General features: G+C 35.1%; 2 protein-coding genes across 3 annotated transcripts in view; one reads left to right on the forward strand and one right to left on the reverse strand.

The window, feature by feature from the left end:
• The window catches only part of LOC110023443 (macrophage migration inhibitory factor homolog), a 9,257-nt gene extending 2,310 nt beyond the window's left edge, over positions 1-6,947 (reverse strand). Inside the window, exon 1 of the mRNA XM_020722864.1 lies at positions 6,740-6,947. Coding sequence (XP_020578523.1) covers positions 6,740-6,850 — 111 coding nt within the window. The 5' untranslated portion in view covers positions 6,851-6,947. The remainder of the gene's footprint in view (positions 1-6,739) is intronic.
• A 6,256-nt stretch (positions 6,948-13,203) lies between these two features.
• LOC110023397 (protein CHLOROPLAST IMPORT APPARATUS 2-like) lies at positions 13,204-15,613 on the forward strand. Of its 2 annotated transcripts, XM_020722802.1 has the most exons (4): positions 13,204-13,639; positions 13,741-14,613; positions 14,879-15,049; positions 15,123-15,613. In XM_020722802.1, exons 2-4 carry the CDS (start codon positions 13,783-13,785, stop codon positions 15,153-15,155), a joined length of 1,035 nt encoding a protein of 344 aa, XP_020578461.1. In that variant the 5' UTR covers positions 13,204-13,639; positions 13,741-13,782; the 3' UTR covers positions 15,156-15,613. The 2 variants fall into 2 exon arrangements, with proteins under 2 accessions (XP_020578461.1, XP_020578462.1); XM_020722803.1 differs by having other exon boundaries at positions 13,204-14,613; positions 14,879-15,043.
• The last annotated feature ends 4,309 nt before the right edge of the window (positions 15,614-19,922 follow it).

A 19,922-nucleotide genomic window follows, 5' to 3' on the forward strand; every position in this document is an offset into this window, starting at 1 on the left:
TATATATATATTAATTTTTTAAAAAAATGGTCAAAGGCTATTAGACAAGCTCCGGCCATTCCTATGTGTGCTAAATATTCGAGTACCACACCCTACACACCGGGGGATTCAAACCCGTGACCTGAGGGGACTTATGACCTTCAAAGAGGCTGCTCTACCAACAGACCACGGTACGCGCTGCTTTGGACATATCTGCTCCACCTTGAGAGAAAGCTACCACATGATAGGTTTTGGTGTCTGATATAATTGCCCCTGTGGACCCCCCCTGACAATACTATTTCTGCGATTGAAGTGATGTTGGATGGCTTTGTTGGACAACATACATCTTCAAACCCCATTGCCCATTGAAAACAGGGTTCATTACCTACAAAGGATGGTGTTCGGACTGATAATCAGGAGAACCTTGCAGCTCCCCATCTTCAGAAAGTATCCGGTGTAGAGGCGACAAATCCGGTGTAGAGGCGACGGTGTAGAGGCGACAACTCATACTTCACATACAGTAGAACCTATTGTGGGTACAGCGGTTGGCAATCTTTAGACTACAGCTCTACCACCTCATCCGAATAAGCAACAATCTTTGGATGATGAATGACATGTTTACACTTCTAGGAGGAAGAAGAAGAATGGAGATATATTTGAGCTCAGGAATCTAATGGATGATACTTTGGTTACTTTGAGCAATGGTACACACCTCACTAATTTGTTAGCTAGTTCCCTTCCGAGAATTAGAAGCAGAGACAGAACTAAATTGGGTCGTCTCGATTGATCTTATATGTACCCTCTCTTTTTTGTGTTGTACCGTATAGGTTGGGTGTCTACTTTTGGGCCTACTCATACAACCTATTTGTACTCTTTTCTCTTCAATATACATGCCCTTGAGTTTTTTATTTTATATATATATATATATAGATTGACAAGATCTTATTCACGATACAAATAATAAGCCATCTCATACAGTACAAAAAACAAAATAATTAACACGTATAGCAAATGATTTTCTGAAATAATAAATTTTTCAATCACATAAAAAGCCAAAACTTTTAACTAAAGAAAAGATGAGACCATATTTGAGTTGCAAAATTTCTTTTTAACAACAATTTATTCGATAATTTTGCAAAAAGGAAATTGTGTAAATCAAATTTGTTCTCATCTTTTCTGTAGTTAAAACTTAGTAAAACAAGTTTGCAAGTTATGTTTAAGCTTTGGTTTATTGTGATCGCAAATTATGTACTTTAGTTATATTTTGGGTACAAATATTTGTTGCCAAGAACATCATTTCCTATTTGCATTAAATGATTTATTTCCACACTGTAAAAGGGACTTCTCGTTCATATTATAAATAAGATCCTTACAAATTAACATCAAAGCTAAGGGAAGTCATCTTGAATGGGAGTTTGCAAGGTCAAATTTGAGATGTTGGATGGAAATCAAATTCCATGAATCGATGGAAATAGATGAAGGCTATTATTGCTCAGATAAAAAAAGGCAAATACCTTAGAGGAAGAAAGAAACTTGCATTGTTACTTGGATGCAGATGATAAGGCAAAAATGATGGAGCTAATTTATAGTATTTTGCAAAGAAATATGAGCGAAGATGTTTAGTGTTTTTTAACGTTAACAAAAGAAAATGAACGCTTCAAGAGTTTTAACATGCTGAGAACTTGTAAAATATGATTCAAAACAAAGCAATTTGTTTGAGCTTAAGATGCCTGAAGGGAATGGCATAGTTGATAACATAGATACTTTGAACAACATTGTCATAGATTTAAAGAAACCAACTATAATAACCAATTTATTCCCAAATCTTTTGCACATTTTGCTGAGAACATGAAATAGAAAAAGGGAGATTTACATAACTACCACCCAATTCCTATGTATTAACATATCAACCATCTAAATTTAAATTTTCACCTACAGACCAGCCAACCTATACCAAAAACATAGGAATTGGGTAGTTTGTACGTAAAAATTAAAGTTTGGGTGGATGATATGTTGATGCATAGGAATTGGGTGGTACTTATGTAAAGGGCCCATATAAAAAATCATGTAATTGGAAGATGTTCAGTGTGCTTCTAAATCCAAAAAATAGAAACTCTCTCTCTAGGATTTTCCCTAAACTTCTCCCGCTATAATTCTACCTTGATTTAACTCACCCTTTCTATCTCTAAGGGGGCAAACAGGCCACTTATATTTCCAATTAACTCAATGAAAATTCTTAAACATTCAATATCTCTTACATTTCTCGACCCTAATATGTGGTAAGGTCAAGGTGTGAGCCCACAAACAACATGGATCCAGCATGAGGAAATGAGATGAAGTGAAAAAAAGAAAAAGGGCTGTAGATTAGCAAATAAAAAATACAACATGTGAGGCAATTATAAATAACTCACTTCAAGAAATTGCAACTTTTGAATGCTGCCATAAAAAAGAGGCAAATGGCAGAGACAAATCCATCCATAATAAAAAGCATTCACGATCATTAAAGTCCCAAATATTGCAATGAGGCAAAGTAACAATATCGTATCTTAGCCATTTTGAACCAAGTAATATTGAACCGAGTAACTTCAATGACAATAAGATCTAGAGATTAAATGGCATCCCTAAATGAAAACAGCCGAGAGTCATCCCAGAGAATTCAAACTGCTGAGCATTGTTATTGATGAAATTGAAACGAGCTAAGATTGAATTGCAAATTACAGAACTAAAACACGAAGAAGAGTGTGATGAATAAGCTATTCATTTCAATCTCTATATTTGTGATATGGTTCTTAGGCTATATAATGGTAGAGGATAGAAATAATAAGGTAGAACAAAAGTTAAATTAGGCTTTGGTTGTTGTGATTGAGATGCTGTTATCCATGGCCGGCTAAGATTGGTTTGCAGGTTTTGATGTTTACTACGATGATGAGAATGTTTATTACCTCCCCTCGAGCTAGCTCAGTCAAAACGAATGGTTAGCTTGTATCTGAGTTTGACGAAGAACATGGTGGATAAAGGTTTGGTTAGAATATCAATTGATTGATCATGTGTACCAATTTTCAGAACCTTGATTCCTTGGATTGAATGTATTGATGAATGAAGTGATAATCAATCTCAATATGTTTGGTGCGCTCATTAAATTTTAAAAAAAAAAAACTATTAGTGATTGTCATAGTGAAGCACAATGAAGTGGTGTCAGACCGGTAACTGGAATTTAATTTAAAGTCCAAGAAAATATAACAAAGCCAAAAGATGTCAACTATTGTCAATGCTTTACATCAAAACTTAGCCTTAATAGATTGCTTGTTTCTCCGTATACCTGAGATATAAGTGATTCCAAGATATTAGCAAAAGGCAGAAATTGACTTGTGATTTGAGTAGCCATTGGCCTAGCTGGCATCAAAGTATATATGAAGAGTCAATGTGCTTCTTTATATGGGAAAACCAAAATTGATGGTGCCTTAACATAGCAAAGAATCCCCAGCAGGTGTTGATAGTAGAGCTCGACTGGTTAATGCATATGCTGGCAAAGTTAGTTAACAATAAAGGGGTGGTCTAGTCCATTAATTGTCAGATATTGAAGTGACCAAGTGATTTTTCAATATGTTGTTGGATCAGAAAAAAATGAACTAGGCATTAAGAACGTCAGACATATGGATGGGAGAGGTATGAAAATGAAGTTGCAATTCTTGAGACCTGCTGCATGTTGAATTTCCTATGCATATTATAATTATGTTAGAAGGTTCTTGTTAAGAGAATATGATGCATGAACTGAATACCCATGAAATAGGAAATTAGGCAGAAGTTCTTCATGCTAAAGGTGTGTTTTGATTGTGGAGTAGTCTTTTGAATACCCAAGATATTGCTTCTTGTTACAAGAATATGATCAACATATATCAGAAAATAAATGACAACGTTGATGCCTATATGGTAGAGGGATCGAACTACATGGCTGAATTGAAAATCAAATTGAAGGAGATGACTTAAAATGTATTGAAATATTGACGCGATGTGTTTTGAACCCATGGATGGCTTTCTTAAGTAACCAAATATGAATGGAGAATTGTTGGTCAAGAAAGCCAAATGGTTTGCAAATATAAACATTATAATTGGGTTTTTCATGAAAAAAGTCATTGTACATATCAAATTGAAGAATATCATAATCATCGTGGAGGCTAAAACAAAAAAGGATACATATGGTTGGCATTTTTGCCACCGGAGTGACTATTTAGCTATAGTCTATTTTGTGCTCTTGATTGTAGCCTTGTGCAACATGGAGTGTTTTTATGTTTAGACAAAGAGTTGTCTGCATGAAATTTTCATAGGTTCAACGATAGCCAAGAATGATATGATTGCATATTGGAGATACAAAAGTCCAAGATTCTTGGCTTTGTAGAGCGTGAAATTTGGCAGACATGGCCTGACTTCAGTGCATGCATTTGTTGGCAAGAGTAAAACATTTGGGGTTTGAATTATTAAGTATAGAGTGATAAAGAGAATAATATTTTGAGCTTGAGTGAGACTGGTTGAGATCTTTAGATGATGCTCTGTTGCCTTGGAGGAGAAGGTGCGATTGAGAGTGAAGAGTTAGGAAGAGAATGAGGATTATTTGTCGTGGAGATGATGAGATCATTGGGCTATTGTTTAGAGAAAGCTCATGAGTTATTGTGAGGTGCAAGGATTACTGGAGGGATGCAAATAGGTATGTGGTAGAGATGGAGAGTGCAGTTTGAGTTTCATTGGTAAATGTATTTTTATTGAACACCAATTTGCAAGAAAAGAAAATTTGGCCAATAAGCTCATCAAAACATTTGAATCCATTGTGTGTAGTGTTATACCCCAAAGAGACACCTGGCATAGATCATGGAGCTAGCTTGTGGAGGTTGGAAGAACACAACCACAAATGGCAAGCACAACCAAATATTCAAATGATCATAAGAAGGTATGCTACTAGGGCTGTCAAAAAAGCTTGTTGTTTGCGAACATCTTTTGTTCTGCTCGTTAAGTAGCTCGTGTTTGAATTGTTGTTAAGTAAACGAGTCGAACACGAACAAATTTTTTAAGCTCGAATTATAAATGAGCCGAACATGAATAACTTTTTGTTCAATCATTTTTGGCTCGTTTTAGATCAAAATTAAGAAATTATATATATTTTTTATATAATAATATTATATATATTTTTTTATATCGAAGTTCAAATCGTAATAGCTTGTATGGTCATGTGGTTCTACGTCTTATACTACACAAAAGTGGTGCAGGTTCGAATCCAATACCATAGAGTTTTTTTTTAATTAATTTAAACGAGACAATTTCGAGTAAAACACAAACAATAATATGTAATTCAAGCCGAACACAAATACTCTGTTCAAGAGCAATTTCGAGACAAACACAAGCAATAATATGTAATTCGAGTCGAACATGAACTCACTGTTCGCAAGTAATTTCGAACACGAGTCAATTTCGAACGAGCCTAACACGGGCCAAGCCTGAGCTCGCTTAAGCTCAACTCGTTTACAACCCTATGCTACCAAATAGGATATAATAGGAAGGCCTGCTTTTGGTGGTTGGAGAGAGCATATGATTAAGGTAGACTGTAGTTTACAGTGTATGGCCCTAGAGCATAGGGTAGATTTGCCTCAAGCATAAGAGTGTGAGTGGTTTTGAGGATGTGTTTTGTCCAAGTACTGACTCAATTTTATTCTAGATTGTAGGGGCAACTTGTTTGATCTTTGAAAACTACGGTTATTGTATTCCTCTCCACTGTCATACAAGGAAATATGATATGAGTTTAAAAATGAGTTTCAATCATGTTTTTGAGTCAAGTAAAATGCTTTATAACTTCAGATTTGTTAAAGGCAGAACATACACAAGCGAAACTAGAAAAATCATAAATGAAACTCAAATATTATTTGAAACCTTTAATTGATGGAAGTAGGGAGGGTCCCTATACATCTGAGTCAAGCAATTCTAATGGTTTAATAGATGGGCCATTTCCCATCTCATCATGATAATGGTTATTAATAAACAAGTACAGCAAAGATGTTAGTATTGCTCAGCAGCCCAAGGAAAGAAACAGTGCTTGATCCAAATATGCCCTCGAAATACTCACCGTTAGCCAAGGGTCAAGAAAGAGATGACGTCGGGAGCCATTACCATCCAATACTTAAGAAGAGATTTCAAAAAAAAGCCCAACCAATACTGTGTGGATTCAAAGAATTTGAGTAAAATGAAACGAAATGAAATAAATAGTTGAAAAACTCAAAGCAATAGCCCCAGATTTATAATCAACCAAAATTGTTTCAATTTCAGTCCATATCCCTCATTTCAAACAACCAATACCGACACTGCGGGAAAATTACTAAAGAAACGGTAAGAAAACGCCAAAAGGTTCGTTTGAGTGATTTATTTGAGCACCTGATACTAGACAAGGAAATAGGTCGGCTATTACCAACACCCCACTAAATATGACAATTCAAAAGATACCTAACCAAGACAGTCTTTGGATTCACAGAATTTGAGTTGAAAGAAATGAAAGAAACAGTTGAAACCTCAAACCAATTGCCGCAGATTCATAATCAACCAATAGATAGTTTCAATCTCATCACGTTTCCTCCAATCCAAACAACCTAAATTGACAATGCATGAAAATTATTAAAAAAAAGCAGCAAAAAAGGTTCTTCGAGTTGTTTCGTCCAACACCTTGCATCAGACATGGAAATGGGTGGAAGAAAATTCGTAGAGATGCTTTGGACGGACTTACGGCTTCCGGCTTGCCTATGGTCTTAGCGAGGATTTTGGTGGCATCCTTGAGCACATCGGAGGCCACGACGGCGTCCACTGGTATGTTGGTAGTTAAGTTTAGGGTTGGCATCGCTTGGAAGTGGATCAGTTTGAGATAGGTACCTTCCAAAAGCTGGAAGGACTCGGGTTCTCGAAGAGGAGAGATGAGTACTGTTTGAGCTGAGTGGGGCGCCAACATAAAAAATAAAAACGTGATGTGTTATAGTAACATTTTATTGCATATGAATATATCTTTGTGTTTTTTTTGAATATTTTTCGTATTATTTATGTGTTATTGGTGTGTTATTAATGTGATTTAACCAAATCACAAGATAAAAATTTTTTCTGATGTGTTATTAATGTGTTATGAAAGTGATTTTGAGTTAGTATTGTTGTTTAAAGAACAATATCTCAAAATCACCAGTCACTATTTTTAATGTGTTATTGGTGTGTTATTCATGCGTTATTGATGTGTTATTGAGGTGATACAATCAAATGACAAGATGAAAATTTATATTGATGTGATATTTGTGTGTTATGGAGTTGATATTGGTGTTTCAAGAACAAAAAAATCTCAAAATCAGCTCAATAACACATGGATAACGTGAAAAATATTCAGAATAAAATCAGAGAATATTCTTATAACACGGCGTCAATGATAAATAACGCAGAAAATATTTTCTTATAACACATTGGCAAGGTTCTGTAAAGCGGAGAAAAATGCATAACACGATGAAATATTCTTATAATGTATCAGTTTGAGCTGGGTCGCGTGTTTTTATTATTATTTTCTTTTTTTAATGTAGGCGAGCATCGGTCTTCCACGTATCAGCTTGAGATTGAATTACGTAAACAGCTCTGCATGTAATATTTTTTCGATAAGGTCAGACCATCATAAGCCTTAACAAATAACATACAATCATTTTATTATAAATTTTTTTTTCTTGAATATATGATTTTATTTTATTTTTTCTCTAATATTTGACACCTCATCTCTAAATATTAACCTCAGTTTTAATATTTGAAAAAAAAAAACTCTATGATAAATTTAATGTTGATAATAATATAATAATATTATATCATAAGGTAAGGAGAAAATGTGTGCTAAACTAGCGGCTCATAGCTAAATTTAAGGGATTATTTAGGGCAATTTTTGGCTGCATTATGTTTCAAACAGCCTGCATTATGGTTAGAATATAATGTGAATCTGAGTCTCTAAGTGGACAAGTATTCTTTTTTTTTTCTTCTTTAATTAATTCTTAATAATGACTACAGTAAAAATAATAATTAGAATATATTTCACATTTTCCTTTTTTTTAAACATGTGAAATATATTATAAATAATAACTTTCAATGTGTTGATAATGGTCGGATTTTGATTAAGTAAAATTACAATTTTTGTCTTCTTCTTTCTCTTATTATTAAAGCTCAATTTATTCATGGGCATAGTCATTATTCTTCCTCGATCAATTTTTTTGTTACATTTGTTTATGTTGATGATAATATTCAAATTAGGTAGGATTTTTGGGAGGATTTAGCTTCTCTTGCAAGTAATATTAATGACTTATGAATTTTTCTATGTGAAATTAATTGTATTCGTCATATTGATAAGAATATTGGTGGCTCTTTTTCAATCCTTGGTAAGCTTGATGGTATTAACAAATTTAATTTTTCTGCTAATTTACTTGAGTTACAAAGCACTAATAATGATTTTATTTGATTTAATGATTAATTAGATTGTCCTATTAGATGTCTTTTAGACAGGGCCTTCCGTAAGACTAATTGAATGAATTCTTTTTTTCATACTTCTTTTAAAATCATGAATCTTTATTCGTTTGATCACCCCCTATGTTCATTCATTTGGGTAATTATTATCAGTCTAAATACAAATTTATGTATAAAGATTTATAGAAATATTGCCCTAATTATTTTGATATTGTTTACATTGCTCGGAACATTAAGGTTAATTGGAATCCTATTTTCTCTCTCTGCAATAGATTGAATAATTTTAAGAAGGCTTTGAAAAAAATAAAGTGGTACAATTCTTACTATTTTTCTAAGTCTATTGATGACTTAAAAATGAAGCAAAATATTTCAATGAATCGATTCAATTTAAATTCTCTCTGCAAAGATTTACTTTCTCTTTTGTCTCACAATGAAAAGGAGTTACAAGATGCTTTAGCTTGTGAATATAAGTGGATTAAACAAAGAGCTAATTTTTCTTGGCTCTCTAAGGAGAGGATGCCAATAAGATATTTATCAAAGAGCTAAAATTAGGAAAAACACCAATTTCATTGAAGAACTTTTTGTTAAAGATTCTTATATTCACTTTCATAATGATATTGCAGATGAGGCTATCTCCAATTTAAATAATATGCTCAATAACAATAATGATATCCCTGTTTTATATGTTAATTACTTTCATATAGCCAATATTATTAATAGCTCTAATTGTAAAGCCTTTTTGCATGAGTTTTCTAATGAGGATATTACAAATTCCTTTTTTAGCATTGGGGGTAATAAAACTCCTGGCTTAGTTACTTTTTAATTAAAATTCTTTGATAAATTGTGGGTCCTTATTGTATTAAAGCTTTTAAATATTTCTTTATTATAGATAAGCTTCCTAATAGAGTTAAGTATTCAGCTATTACTCTCATTCCTAAGAATAGTGGGGCTCCACCTTAATGATTTTAGGCTTATATTTCTCTCTAATAATTTTTATAAAGTTATTGTCAAAACTTTTTTTTATATAGATTTAAAATCATTCTCCTAATGTTATTTACCCTGCTCAAATAACTTTTATTAAAGGTTATGCTATTGTTGATTATATTATTTAGCTAATGAACTGTTATATGGTTTTAACTCTAGCAATTCTCATAAGAAATTTTGTTACAAGATTGATCACAATAATACTTTTGAGAAGGCTAACATGTGTTTTCTTTATGATATATTGAAAATAATATGAAAATAATGAGTTTCCTTCTACATTTATAAAGTGGATTAAAGCATGCATCAAAGATATTTTTTTCTTTGTTATTATTAATGAAGAGATAAAAGATTATTTTTCTTCCTCTCATTGTCTTCATCAAGGTCGCCCTCTTTCACCATGTTTTTATTATTATTATAATGGATGCTCTTTTTTCAATTCTTAGTCCTCATTGTTATAATAGTATGAAACAAGTTGTGGATAACATTTCTCATCTTACATATGTCGATTATGTATTAAATTTTAGTAAGACGGCTATTAATTCCATTTATCATATGGCTAGTTCTCTTGATGTTATTAGTTGTGCTTCTAATCTTACTAAAATATCTCCAAGTCTGCTATTTGTTTTTATAATTATGATAATCTTACTATTCAACAAATTTTAAATGATACTTGTGATTATAATGTCAAGCCTTTACTCTTGAATTATCTGAGGTTGTTATTAACCCTTCCAAATCAATGGTTGATAATTGTCATATTCTTCTTGATAAGATTTATAGATGTTGACTGGTTAGAAGTAAAATGTTTTATCCAAAATTGAGATATTTCAACTTATTAAAACTACTATCTAGAGTTATTTATACTATTGGTTTTGTCTACTACTATGCCTAAGAGTATTTGGAAGAAAATTTCTTCCATGTTTTGGAATTTTTTGTTCCACAATAATATCGAAAAGTAAGTGATTACTATTGTTTAGAGTACTATACTTTGCCTAAGTTGCATGGAGGTCTTGGTAGCATTCTATTGATAATATTAACTCTATGTGTAATTATAAAATTATTTGGATGCATTATTTTGTTATTTAGCTAAGTGATGTATTAATCATTATTCTCTTTTTTGGGTCATACTCATTCTAATGCTTCTAAATTTTGGATATTTCACTAAAATTGTTAATTTTTAGAGATATCTTTCTTTTCACGTTAGCAATATGAATACCCTTTTATTTTATTATAATCCCCACGGGGCAGAACCTGAGTCTTATTTGAGGGGGACAAACCTTTTTCTCTTCTTCATTATGATCCACAAGGAAATGAAACACTTAAAAAAAAATGATTAATTGATTCAGATGATTCATTACACAAAATGATAATCCTTATCATATCACCCAATTCTATTGTATTTACACATCTAAAATATTTATACCAATGAATTCTTTCATACAACATGAGAGCTACCACTATTTTAATTTTTAAAAAGTGAAATATACCATTCCATGGATATATAAGATGGTATGTATGTAAAAATTGATGTTTAGGTCTTATATATGTAAATACATTATAATTATGTGGTATATAAGTAAATCTTCTTTTTTTTAAATGCTTATTTCTCAAATTTTCTCATTCATACACAAGAATAAGAAAAAATTTAAGTGTAAATTTACTAAGAAATGTACTGATGGAGGATCAATGATACTATTCGTCGATTCTTGGTGGGATCGTTGCCCCCGACGACGCTCTTAGGTTGTCAGTAGTTCTAGCATTATTATAGTGACTAGTCTGTGGACTACACGACTTTACAAAATATTTACAAAAGTAAAAATAAAAATTTCTTTTGCATGTTAAAAAGATTTCTGCATAAAAAAGACTCAAAAAACAGCTTTTGCATGAAAATCAAAGAGTTTTTCTGTGAAAATTTATAAAGGTCCACGGCTAATCATTCAGATTGAGGTTAAGCACTGTCTTCCGTAGATTGTCGGGCTGGTAGCTCTTGTTCAAGATCGGGAAGCACACAGTCCAGATTTGAGCCCCCCACTTTTACCAATGTCTTACACCCAGTCCTGGTCTTTCGTATGTGGCTATGAGTTTCTTTTGCTTGTGATTTCTACGACTCGTGTTTCTGACTTTCGTGTTGGGTTTTCTCGTCTTGTTCATTTTTTTTTTGCAATCTTATTTAAATCTGTGCAAATCACGTTATGCTCGCAATACTAATAACACAACTGTAGTAGATGCCCAGGTACGCCTTTACAGTTTATCTACAACATTTTACTTTACTGGATTTTACCTTTCAAATACATTTTATTTACCTGCAATTTGATTATTTTGCTTTCAAAACCAGATCTAAAATCAGAACCGAAACAAAACAAAACCAAACTTTGACAAAAAAAATTGGGAAACATAAATCACCAATCTCAAACACTTAAACCCTGGAGCCATCGTTACAATAGGAGCTTGGAGCAACTTCATGGGCAGCGCGGTAAGGAGCTTGGAGCAACTTCATGGGCAACGCGGTATGGAGCTTGGAATGGACTACAAATGGAGGTGGTCTTCATTCTATAACAACAAAATAATGCTACACCAGCTAAACTCTCTTCTTTGTCTAATTAACAACCCATAGGACTTCAAGGTAGCTCGTCTAGCGCGACGTAAATCCTCATCCCTTTTTTAGGCTCCTGCACAACTATGTTGTGCAGCGTAAGTCCTAATTCACTTTAGTTTATGAGGATGTCGTTCGTTACGATGTAAACCCTCATCTCTTTGCGGGCTATTTGAATAATCAGTTATTATGCAAGTGTAAGTCCCAAATAATAAAATTGGCATTATTAAACACCTAAATAATATCGTCTCTAAAACTCAACCACACATTAGGATAGTTTGGGAAGTCACTGAGGTTTTCTCCTCAGAATCTGTGACATCCCCTGCCTTTTTCTTCATTTGGACTCCTGAAAATAACGGTTCCTATTTGAGTCACTCCCACTATCTTTTCTACGTCCTACCGTGAAAACCTAAACTTTGAAATCTTGAAGACTAGTACCTCTCATCATTATCAAGAATTTTCTCAAGCGACCCCAATCATTTAGGATGCAATTAACTATAGGGGTTTGCCTCTATAGGGAACTTGGAACCCATGTAAAATAAACCCTATTTAATATTTGTATTGAATAGGAGAACTTGTCGGCCACACATAAAAGGTTCGCAGACCAATGTCACAAATCTCTTAGTTTGCTGGATTGGGTCTATCGTCGAAGTTTACACTTGTCTTTCAGGAAGGTGTAGTATTCGCGATATCGAACAAAATTATACAAACTATTGGACGAATGAGATCTATTTGGTCTCATTTTTCAAAAATTAAAACATACCACTTTCAAAACCCAAACTATATACCTCTTATATTAAATTAAATTTCAAAATTATTTTTTATATTTCAAATCATCAAAAAGTTGACCGACAATGATTTGCAATGTGATTCTCTTTATATGGGGATTTTATTAAGTTATTCTATCTTTTAGTATAATTATACAGGACAGTTGAAAACTTACTTAGTCGATAGATTATTTAGTTGTTTTTTTTTTGATGTCTTGTTTTTTCTATTAGTTGTGTAACTTTGCTTCGTTTTTTTTTTTTTTTTTACTTATATTTATATTATTTAACTCTATTATTTTTTTTAATAAAGTACTTTCAGGTTCTATATATATATATATAAGATATCCTAATTAAAAAGATATCCTCCACAAGTGCTCGCCCTACTCGTTCAAAAACCCTTCCTTCTGACATTTCGGTAACACCTTCACAGTCCCATTCTTGCTTCTCCAAAAAAACCATTCCTTTTCCCATTACCGTAATACCTTTACAATCCTACTCTCCCCCCTCCACAAATTTCCCCACAATGAAGGCCGCCATAGCTTTTTCTTCTTCAACAGTTACTCTATATACTGACGTTTAACCAACTTTTAAGCTCTTGTCAGATTCATCAAAACACTTCCCTTGATTCCATACCACTTCGCTTGCTCAGAAGCAAAGCCCCTTTAGATTCACCTGCATCTAGTAACACCGAGCACCCATTCTTTCGGCTACTTTTCTCCTCCTCTTTCTCCCTTTGCCATTTTCTTTCTCCGATTTGGAGATTTTTTTAACAGCTTGGAAGGCTTGGCTGACTCTTCGGTGAACGTTTAAAACTGTAAAAACCTTTTTTTTTCTTTCAGTTTGAGTCACAGGGTTCTTCTGTTCTATCCGAAATCTATGATAAATTTTCTGTTTTTCTTCTTCTTCTATTTCTAGCACAAGATCACCAAGTGGTCTCCTCCTCCTCGAACTTTCCCAATGTCGTCGCCTTGCCTGATAAAGGGCGGCGGCCGGACTTACAGGCTTGATCTGGAAATCGTCACCAAATCTTCATCGCTTTCATCTCTTTCCTCCAGTTTACCCGAGTCAAGCAACTCTACCCCCTTCTTTATCTCTACTAAAAGAGCTCGATCTCCTCGTAAGCGCCCTAACCAGAGCTCAGCTGAAGCTGCCGCCCTCCTCTCTACCATATCTCCCAAACTCTTCTCACCTACCATTATTCGGCGAACAAATTACTTTCCTGCTCGTCTCCACTCCTTCCCCATTCCCGATGATGCCACCATCCTGCTTCGCGAGTCGCCCTCAGTTGGGATGCTTCCCATCAGATTGGAGGCAAAGTTGTCAGATTCTTCGGTTTGCAGCCTTCCATACTCTCATCAGTTTCAGGACCCTGGCTCACCTGAGTTCCACGCTGAATCCATTCTAGCCAATGAGATAGAGGAAAGCATTGACAGTATAATGGGTATGGGCAACCTCTCAATGAGCTCAAACTACTTCAAAGACGCCAATTTGGATTGCTTGATGGGGTTTGGTTTTGGCATTTCGCCAAACATTAGGCGGGCGTTGAAGCAGAAGGAGAAAGGAGAATGGTGGTGTGCGGATGTTGTGGATGTGAAGGATATTGTTCCTAAGCCAAAAGCCGCACCGGTGAAGACGAAGACGAAGGCGAAGAAGAAAAAGGAGAAGGAAGATGGGATGGAGCCGCGGCTGTGGCTGAAACTTGACTATGATGAAGTTCTAAAAGAGTGGTCCGGCGGCTCGCCGTTCTCCGGCGAGGCATTGCCGGTGGAGTCCGCCGCCGAAGTTATTGTACGTGCCAAATTACTTATTTACTTAAAAACCTCGCCTTTGTAGTTTTTTTTTTTTTAATTATTTTTTTATGCAGGCGTTTTTTAGTTAAATAATTATATTTTTTTCATACTCTTTACAATTTTGAATCCTATCAAAATCCTTCTTTTGAGAGTTTTGGATAATCCGAATTCTTAACAGATAACAAAACTCCAAATCAATAAATTATGCTTATATTTATGATCAATAAATATTTTTTTTTTTTTTTTTTTTTTTTTTATGGCAGGCTAGGTTGGCAAGCATTGACTTGTTTCCGGATGTTGGAGGGGGAGCTTTGAGAGAAGAAGCGAGCGTGCAATTGTACAAAGAGAAGCAGAGGGCCAGCATCTTCTTTAGAAAGATCGGCAACCAAGTTCGCAAGGGTTATGGCGACCAACGACATAGAATGAAGGCAAGTGTAAGACTTATTAGCTTCTAACTTCTCTCTTTCAATTAAAAATTTGAGCTTATTTGTTTGTTTTTTATGATAGATAATGATAGATGATAAACAGCAATCTCGTTGAAATTGGGTAAGAAATGAAGCATATTGAAGGGGAATGGAAACCATTGATGATAAAAAGAGAAGAAGCTTGCTGTATTTTCATATCATCCAAAAGCGTATTTTCATATCATCTTAAAGTGGAATTGTAGCAAATAGATCCTATCTCCTTTTTACAAAATAACACTTCCTACCATGATGCACCAAGTGGCAGCATCCTGAACAGATAATTGCAACCCTCTCAATCTTATTAGGGCAGTTTTATATGTGCTAATACTTTGCAGGTCCAGCATATATGTGATAATTCCTATGTTTTTCAGCAATTTGAAAGGTTCTTAATACATAGGATTACAGGCAATTTTTTTGTAACACAAGGTTAATGGTGCCATGATATTGGGGCGTTACAGACAATTTTTTGTATATTCAGCTGGGTTGGATAACCCCTTGCAGCTTTTAGATCGGTTGGTAGAGTCCAATCTAGTATTTCATGAATCTTATCTTGATTTGAGACGAGTTAGCGGACATTGTGTGGTAAGTAGTTTACCTTAGTTTGGCTTTATAAACATTTTGAGGAGGAATTGATTATTGTGCAAGCAATTGAAGGCTAGTGCTATGTATTTATTGTTGATTTGTAATGTATTTTTATAGATGATGATCTCATTAATAATATGTTTTAAAATTTAGAGGGGGCACTGGCGAGGCCGAACAATATTACTGCAAATTCATAATGCCCTTTGTATGTTTGAAAAGCCATTTTATAGATGCCTTCCGCTGCCCTGTCCACGAGTCTTGATTGGAGTAGCTAGTGTCCCCTTGCAGCTCGTCTAGCATTTCATCAATTATTAGGCTTAGAAAATTGCTTGAAATGTTGACACGATTTAAATCACAAGAATTCACTCAAGATCTACATGCCCCATCTTTTTTTTGATTAGTAGCACTAGAGATGAATATGAGCTTATGCTTGGTCCAGTCAAGCTGTTTACATCATTTCTTGTACTACCTTTTCAATGGTAGTATTTTGAAAGTGTGAGTACCAATATGGGTTTAGCATTAACTAGTTGTTTTTGCGATATAAATAGAAGCGGCGATCCTTTGCTCATGCTGGTGGAAGTATTTTGATTGATTAAAGAGGTTTGGAGTATTTGTGCAGGAATGGCACTAGTTGGCCAGAAAAACTTGTCGAAATGTCCATTAGAGTATCATCTTTAATATTTGTTAAGCTTTTATTTAGCTAATAGCAAAAAGCAATGGAGACTTGGGTATATAACCACATTAGTTGGTTGTAATGTATACTGGTCTTGCTGTTCATGTTTTGGTGTCTTTGTAATGTAAAATTTCTCTCTACTATGTAATAGTTCGTCATTAAACAATTATAATTAGCAATAACCTCACTTAGTTGTTGTAACGATGGGACACCAAGGATGATGTTAGTGAAGAACTGCAGAAAAGCTTAAAGGAAATGTATACAAGAAAGCATGAAGAGGGGGAAGAGGTAACTAGCTGTGCTTCTTGATATTCATTTTACTTAACCAGACCAGTAAGAAAGATGAGAAGAGTCTAGAGAGGAAGTGGTCCCCTGTTGGATACAAAAGGACTCATATGGGAAAGTGGAGAATATCGCCAGGTGACAAATGATATTGAAATGATACGATTGTTACCTCTCCTCAAGTTAACAATCATGTTCTTTGATTGTGAGCTTGTTTCGAAGTTTGTTGAACTACAATTGAGATAAACTTTTCGTAAGTATATTTGCTATCTGATCTTGGGAAGCAATGTGTTGAAATCTGAATTTCTTTTGAAACTAGATGATCGAAGTGATGATTAATTTCCACGTGTTTTGTGCGAGCATGAAAAATAAGATTTAATCCAATAGCAATGGCTGAGGTGTTGTCACAGTAGATTGGTGTAGGAGCATCTAGTGTGTTGTTGAAATCCCGAAGAAGCTGTCTAAGCCATATAATATCTGTGGTGGCTGCAGCAGGTGGCCGGTATTCCACTTCTGTGGAGGATCGAGCAACGGTCTTCTATTTGTGAACTGTCCACGAGATGAGAGTGTTGCCCAAAAAGGTACAAAAACCTGTGGTGGATTTGCGATCAACAATATTCGGAGAAGCACTTGAGTTGAAGATCACCTTTGGTAAGTTGAAGGCCATAATGAATTGTGGCTTTTAGATAATGAAGTAGCCTTTTGATTATATGAAAGTGGAAGAGAAGAGGTCTGTGCATCTGTTGACAAATGAAGTTGATAACAAAGGCTGTGTCTGGCCTTTTAACAATTAAGAATTTTAGTAAGCACGCAAGTTGACGATATTGTGTACTTTGGGAGTATTCATGTTGAGAATCAACATCCGGTTTTAATTTTGTAGGTAGTGAAGTGTGGAGAGGTTTGCAATTTTCCATGCCTAGTTGCTGTAATAGAGAGTTGATATAGTGTTTTTGAGTAAGGAAATGCCCATGAGCATTTTGCCGTATGTGGACTCCAAGAAAATTGTTGACATGACCAAGATTTTTTAACATGAAAGCTGATTTGAGATAATTAAGGACATTGGAAATAGCGACAGAATCATTTCCGGTTAGTATGTCAACCTCGTACACTAGGAGAAACATGTAGACACCATTATGCTTATATATAAGAAGAGATGGATCCGCTTTGCTCATTTGGAACATTAGAACTTAAGGTGATTAGAGAAAGTTGAATACCGCTAACGTGGAGCTTGTTTAAGCCCATATAGGACCTTTTTGAGTAAACAAACATGATTAGGATATATAGCATCTTGAGAACCTTGTGGTTGTTGCATGTAAATGGTTTCATCCAGTGATCCATGAAGAAAGGCATTCGAGATATCTAATTGTTTAACAGACCACTTGTGAGGTAGAGCAGCCGTGAGAAGAATTTGAATGTTGTGCTTTATGTTGAGCTATAAAACCATCCAAATTAAATTTGGTGTGGTTAGTCCACCTGCAGCCAATGATGTTGTGATAGCGTGGTGGTGGAGAAATTTGCCAAGTTCCTTAACTTTGTAGTGCATGAAATTCACCGGGCATGGCTTGCAGCCAGTGGAGGTGTTTCATGGCCTCTTTATTGCAGCTAGGATCGGTAGAGGAGAGAGTAGTGGTGTGAAGATCGAAAATTGTCTTGGTTTAAGGGAGCCTGTTTGGGCTCGGGTACGCATTGGATGTTTGGTGGGTTTGAGTGGTAGAGTAGTTAATGTGTCGATCGTGTTGCAATCGTGCTGCGGGGTGGCTGGGAGGAATGGGATATTGAGTTTTAAGCTGCAGTAGAGGAAGATGATGGGGGAGTGTCGGTTTTGGAGGGAATGTTGGAAGGAATGTTGGTGGGCTGTAGAGATGGAGTGGGAAAGAATTTGTGTTTTTGTTGGGATTAGAAGGCCAAGTGGTATGTTGAAAGAGGAGTGAGTTGTAGGTGGAGGAGAAGAAATGCTTCGGAATGAGGTTTCATTAAAGTTGACATGGCGAGATGTGATAATTTTTTTATTTTTAGGATTGAAACACTGATAACCTTTGTAGTTGGGAACGAGCCTATGAATATACATGGTGTTGCTATCGATAGGAGTTTATTTGAAATTAGACATTGTTGCCATGGAAAGCATAGACATACAAATGTGCGGAGGTGGTGAAATGAAGGGAATAGAGTGATAGGGCAGCTCATAGGGTGATTTGTAGTTTAATGTTTTGGAGGGCATGTGATTTATGAGATAGGTAGCTATTTATGATAGCATCAACCCAAAATTGTGTGGAGAGTTTGGTTGTTAATATGAGGGTTCTAGTGGTCTCAATTAGGTGAAGATGTTTAAGTTTGACGACCCCGTTTCGTTGGGAAGTGTAGGGACAACTGAATTGATGACAAATGCCTTGTGAGAGGAGATTGTTTATGTGTTTGGGATGTATATTCCCCACCTCCAGTAGAACGTATGGTTTTGATAATGGTGTTGAATTGAGTTGGGACAAATTTATGGAACATTATTATGATCGTGGTTGTTTCAGATTTGGCACACATTGGAAAAATTCAATAATATCTAGTATAGTCATCAATTAATGATAAGTAATATTTAAAGCCTTGCAGAGAACTAGTGGGAGCAGGACCCACACATCACAATGAAGAAGAGCAAATGGTGTCCTAGATCTAGATAAAGAAGGAAGAGCTAATTGATGATATTTTGTTGAAATACATTCATTACAAAGAAGATGCGAGCTTGAATTGACGACAACAATATGAATTTTGGAGATGTGAGTTGTAGCTTCAGGGTGAGGTTGTCCCAAGCGCCTATGCCATAGTTGAATGGGTGAGATGGAGGGTTGATGAACGGCTGATGGAGCTTTGATTGAGTAGAGGCAGTTTTTAGTGTGTCCTTGAAGGATTGTTTTGTGCCTCTGATCCTTGATAATGAAACCAGATTTAGTAAAGATGATAATGCAATTACTATCTGAAGTCAGTTTGTGAACTGAAATACTGCAGTGAGCAAGATGTGGGGAGTAGAGAACATTTAGTAGGAGCTTACTTTGAGGTGTAGGTAGCAAATCTTGACCGGTGCATGCGATGGGATGAGCGGATATGTCAACAATTGAAATTGTGTCTTGTCCTTTATACGAAATTGGTTGCTGTAGATGCTCCAGATTTGTGGTGAGATGAGATGTTGCTCCAATGTCTAATATTTAATCATCGGGCTTTGTCGTAGTCATGAGGACGGTGTCTGATTTTGGGGATGGATATGAAGTAAAGTTGGTTCTATGCCAACACATCATGGCTGCGTGACCGAACTTACCACAGATT

This window comes from Phalaenopsis equestris, unplaced genomic scaffold (assembly GCF_001263595.1).
Source record: "Phalaenopsis equestris unplaced genomic scaffold, ASM126359v1 Scaffold000224, whole genome shotgun sequence".
NCBI lineage: Eukaryota > Viridiplantae > Streptophyta > Magnoliopsida > Asparagales > Orchidaceae > Phalaenopsis > Phalaenopsis equestris.

Excerpts from the sequence above, each read along its gene's own strand:
- LOC110023397 (XM_020722802.1), top strand. The coding sequence starts at position 13,783 with ATGTCGTCGCCTTGCCTGATAAAGGGCGGCGGCCGGACTTACAGGCTT. Across the intron at positions 14,614-14,878 it reads AGTCCGCCGCCGAAGTTATT|GCTAGGTTGGCAAGCATTGA; the intron begins GTACGTGCCAAA and ends TTTTTATGGCAG. Across the intron at positions 15,050-15,122 it reads GACATAGAATGAAGGCAAGT|ATAATGATAGATGATAAACA; the intron begins GTAAGACTTATT and ends TTTTTATGATAG.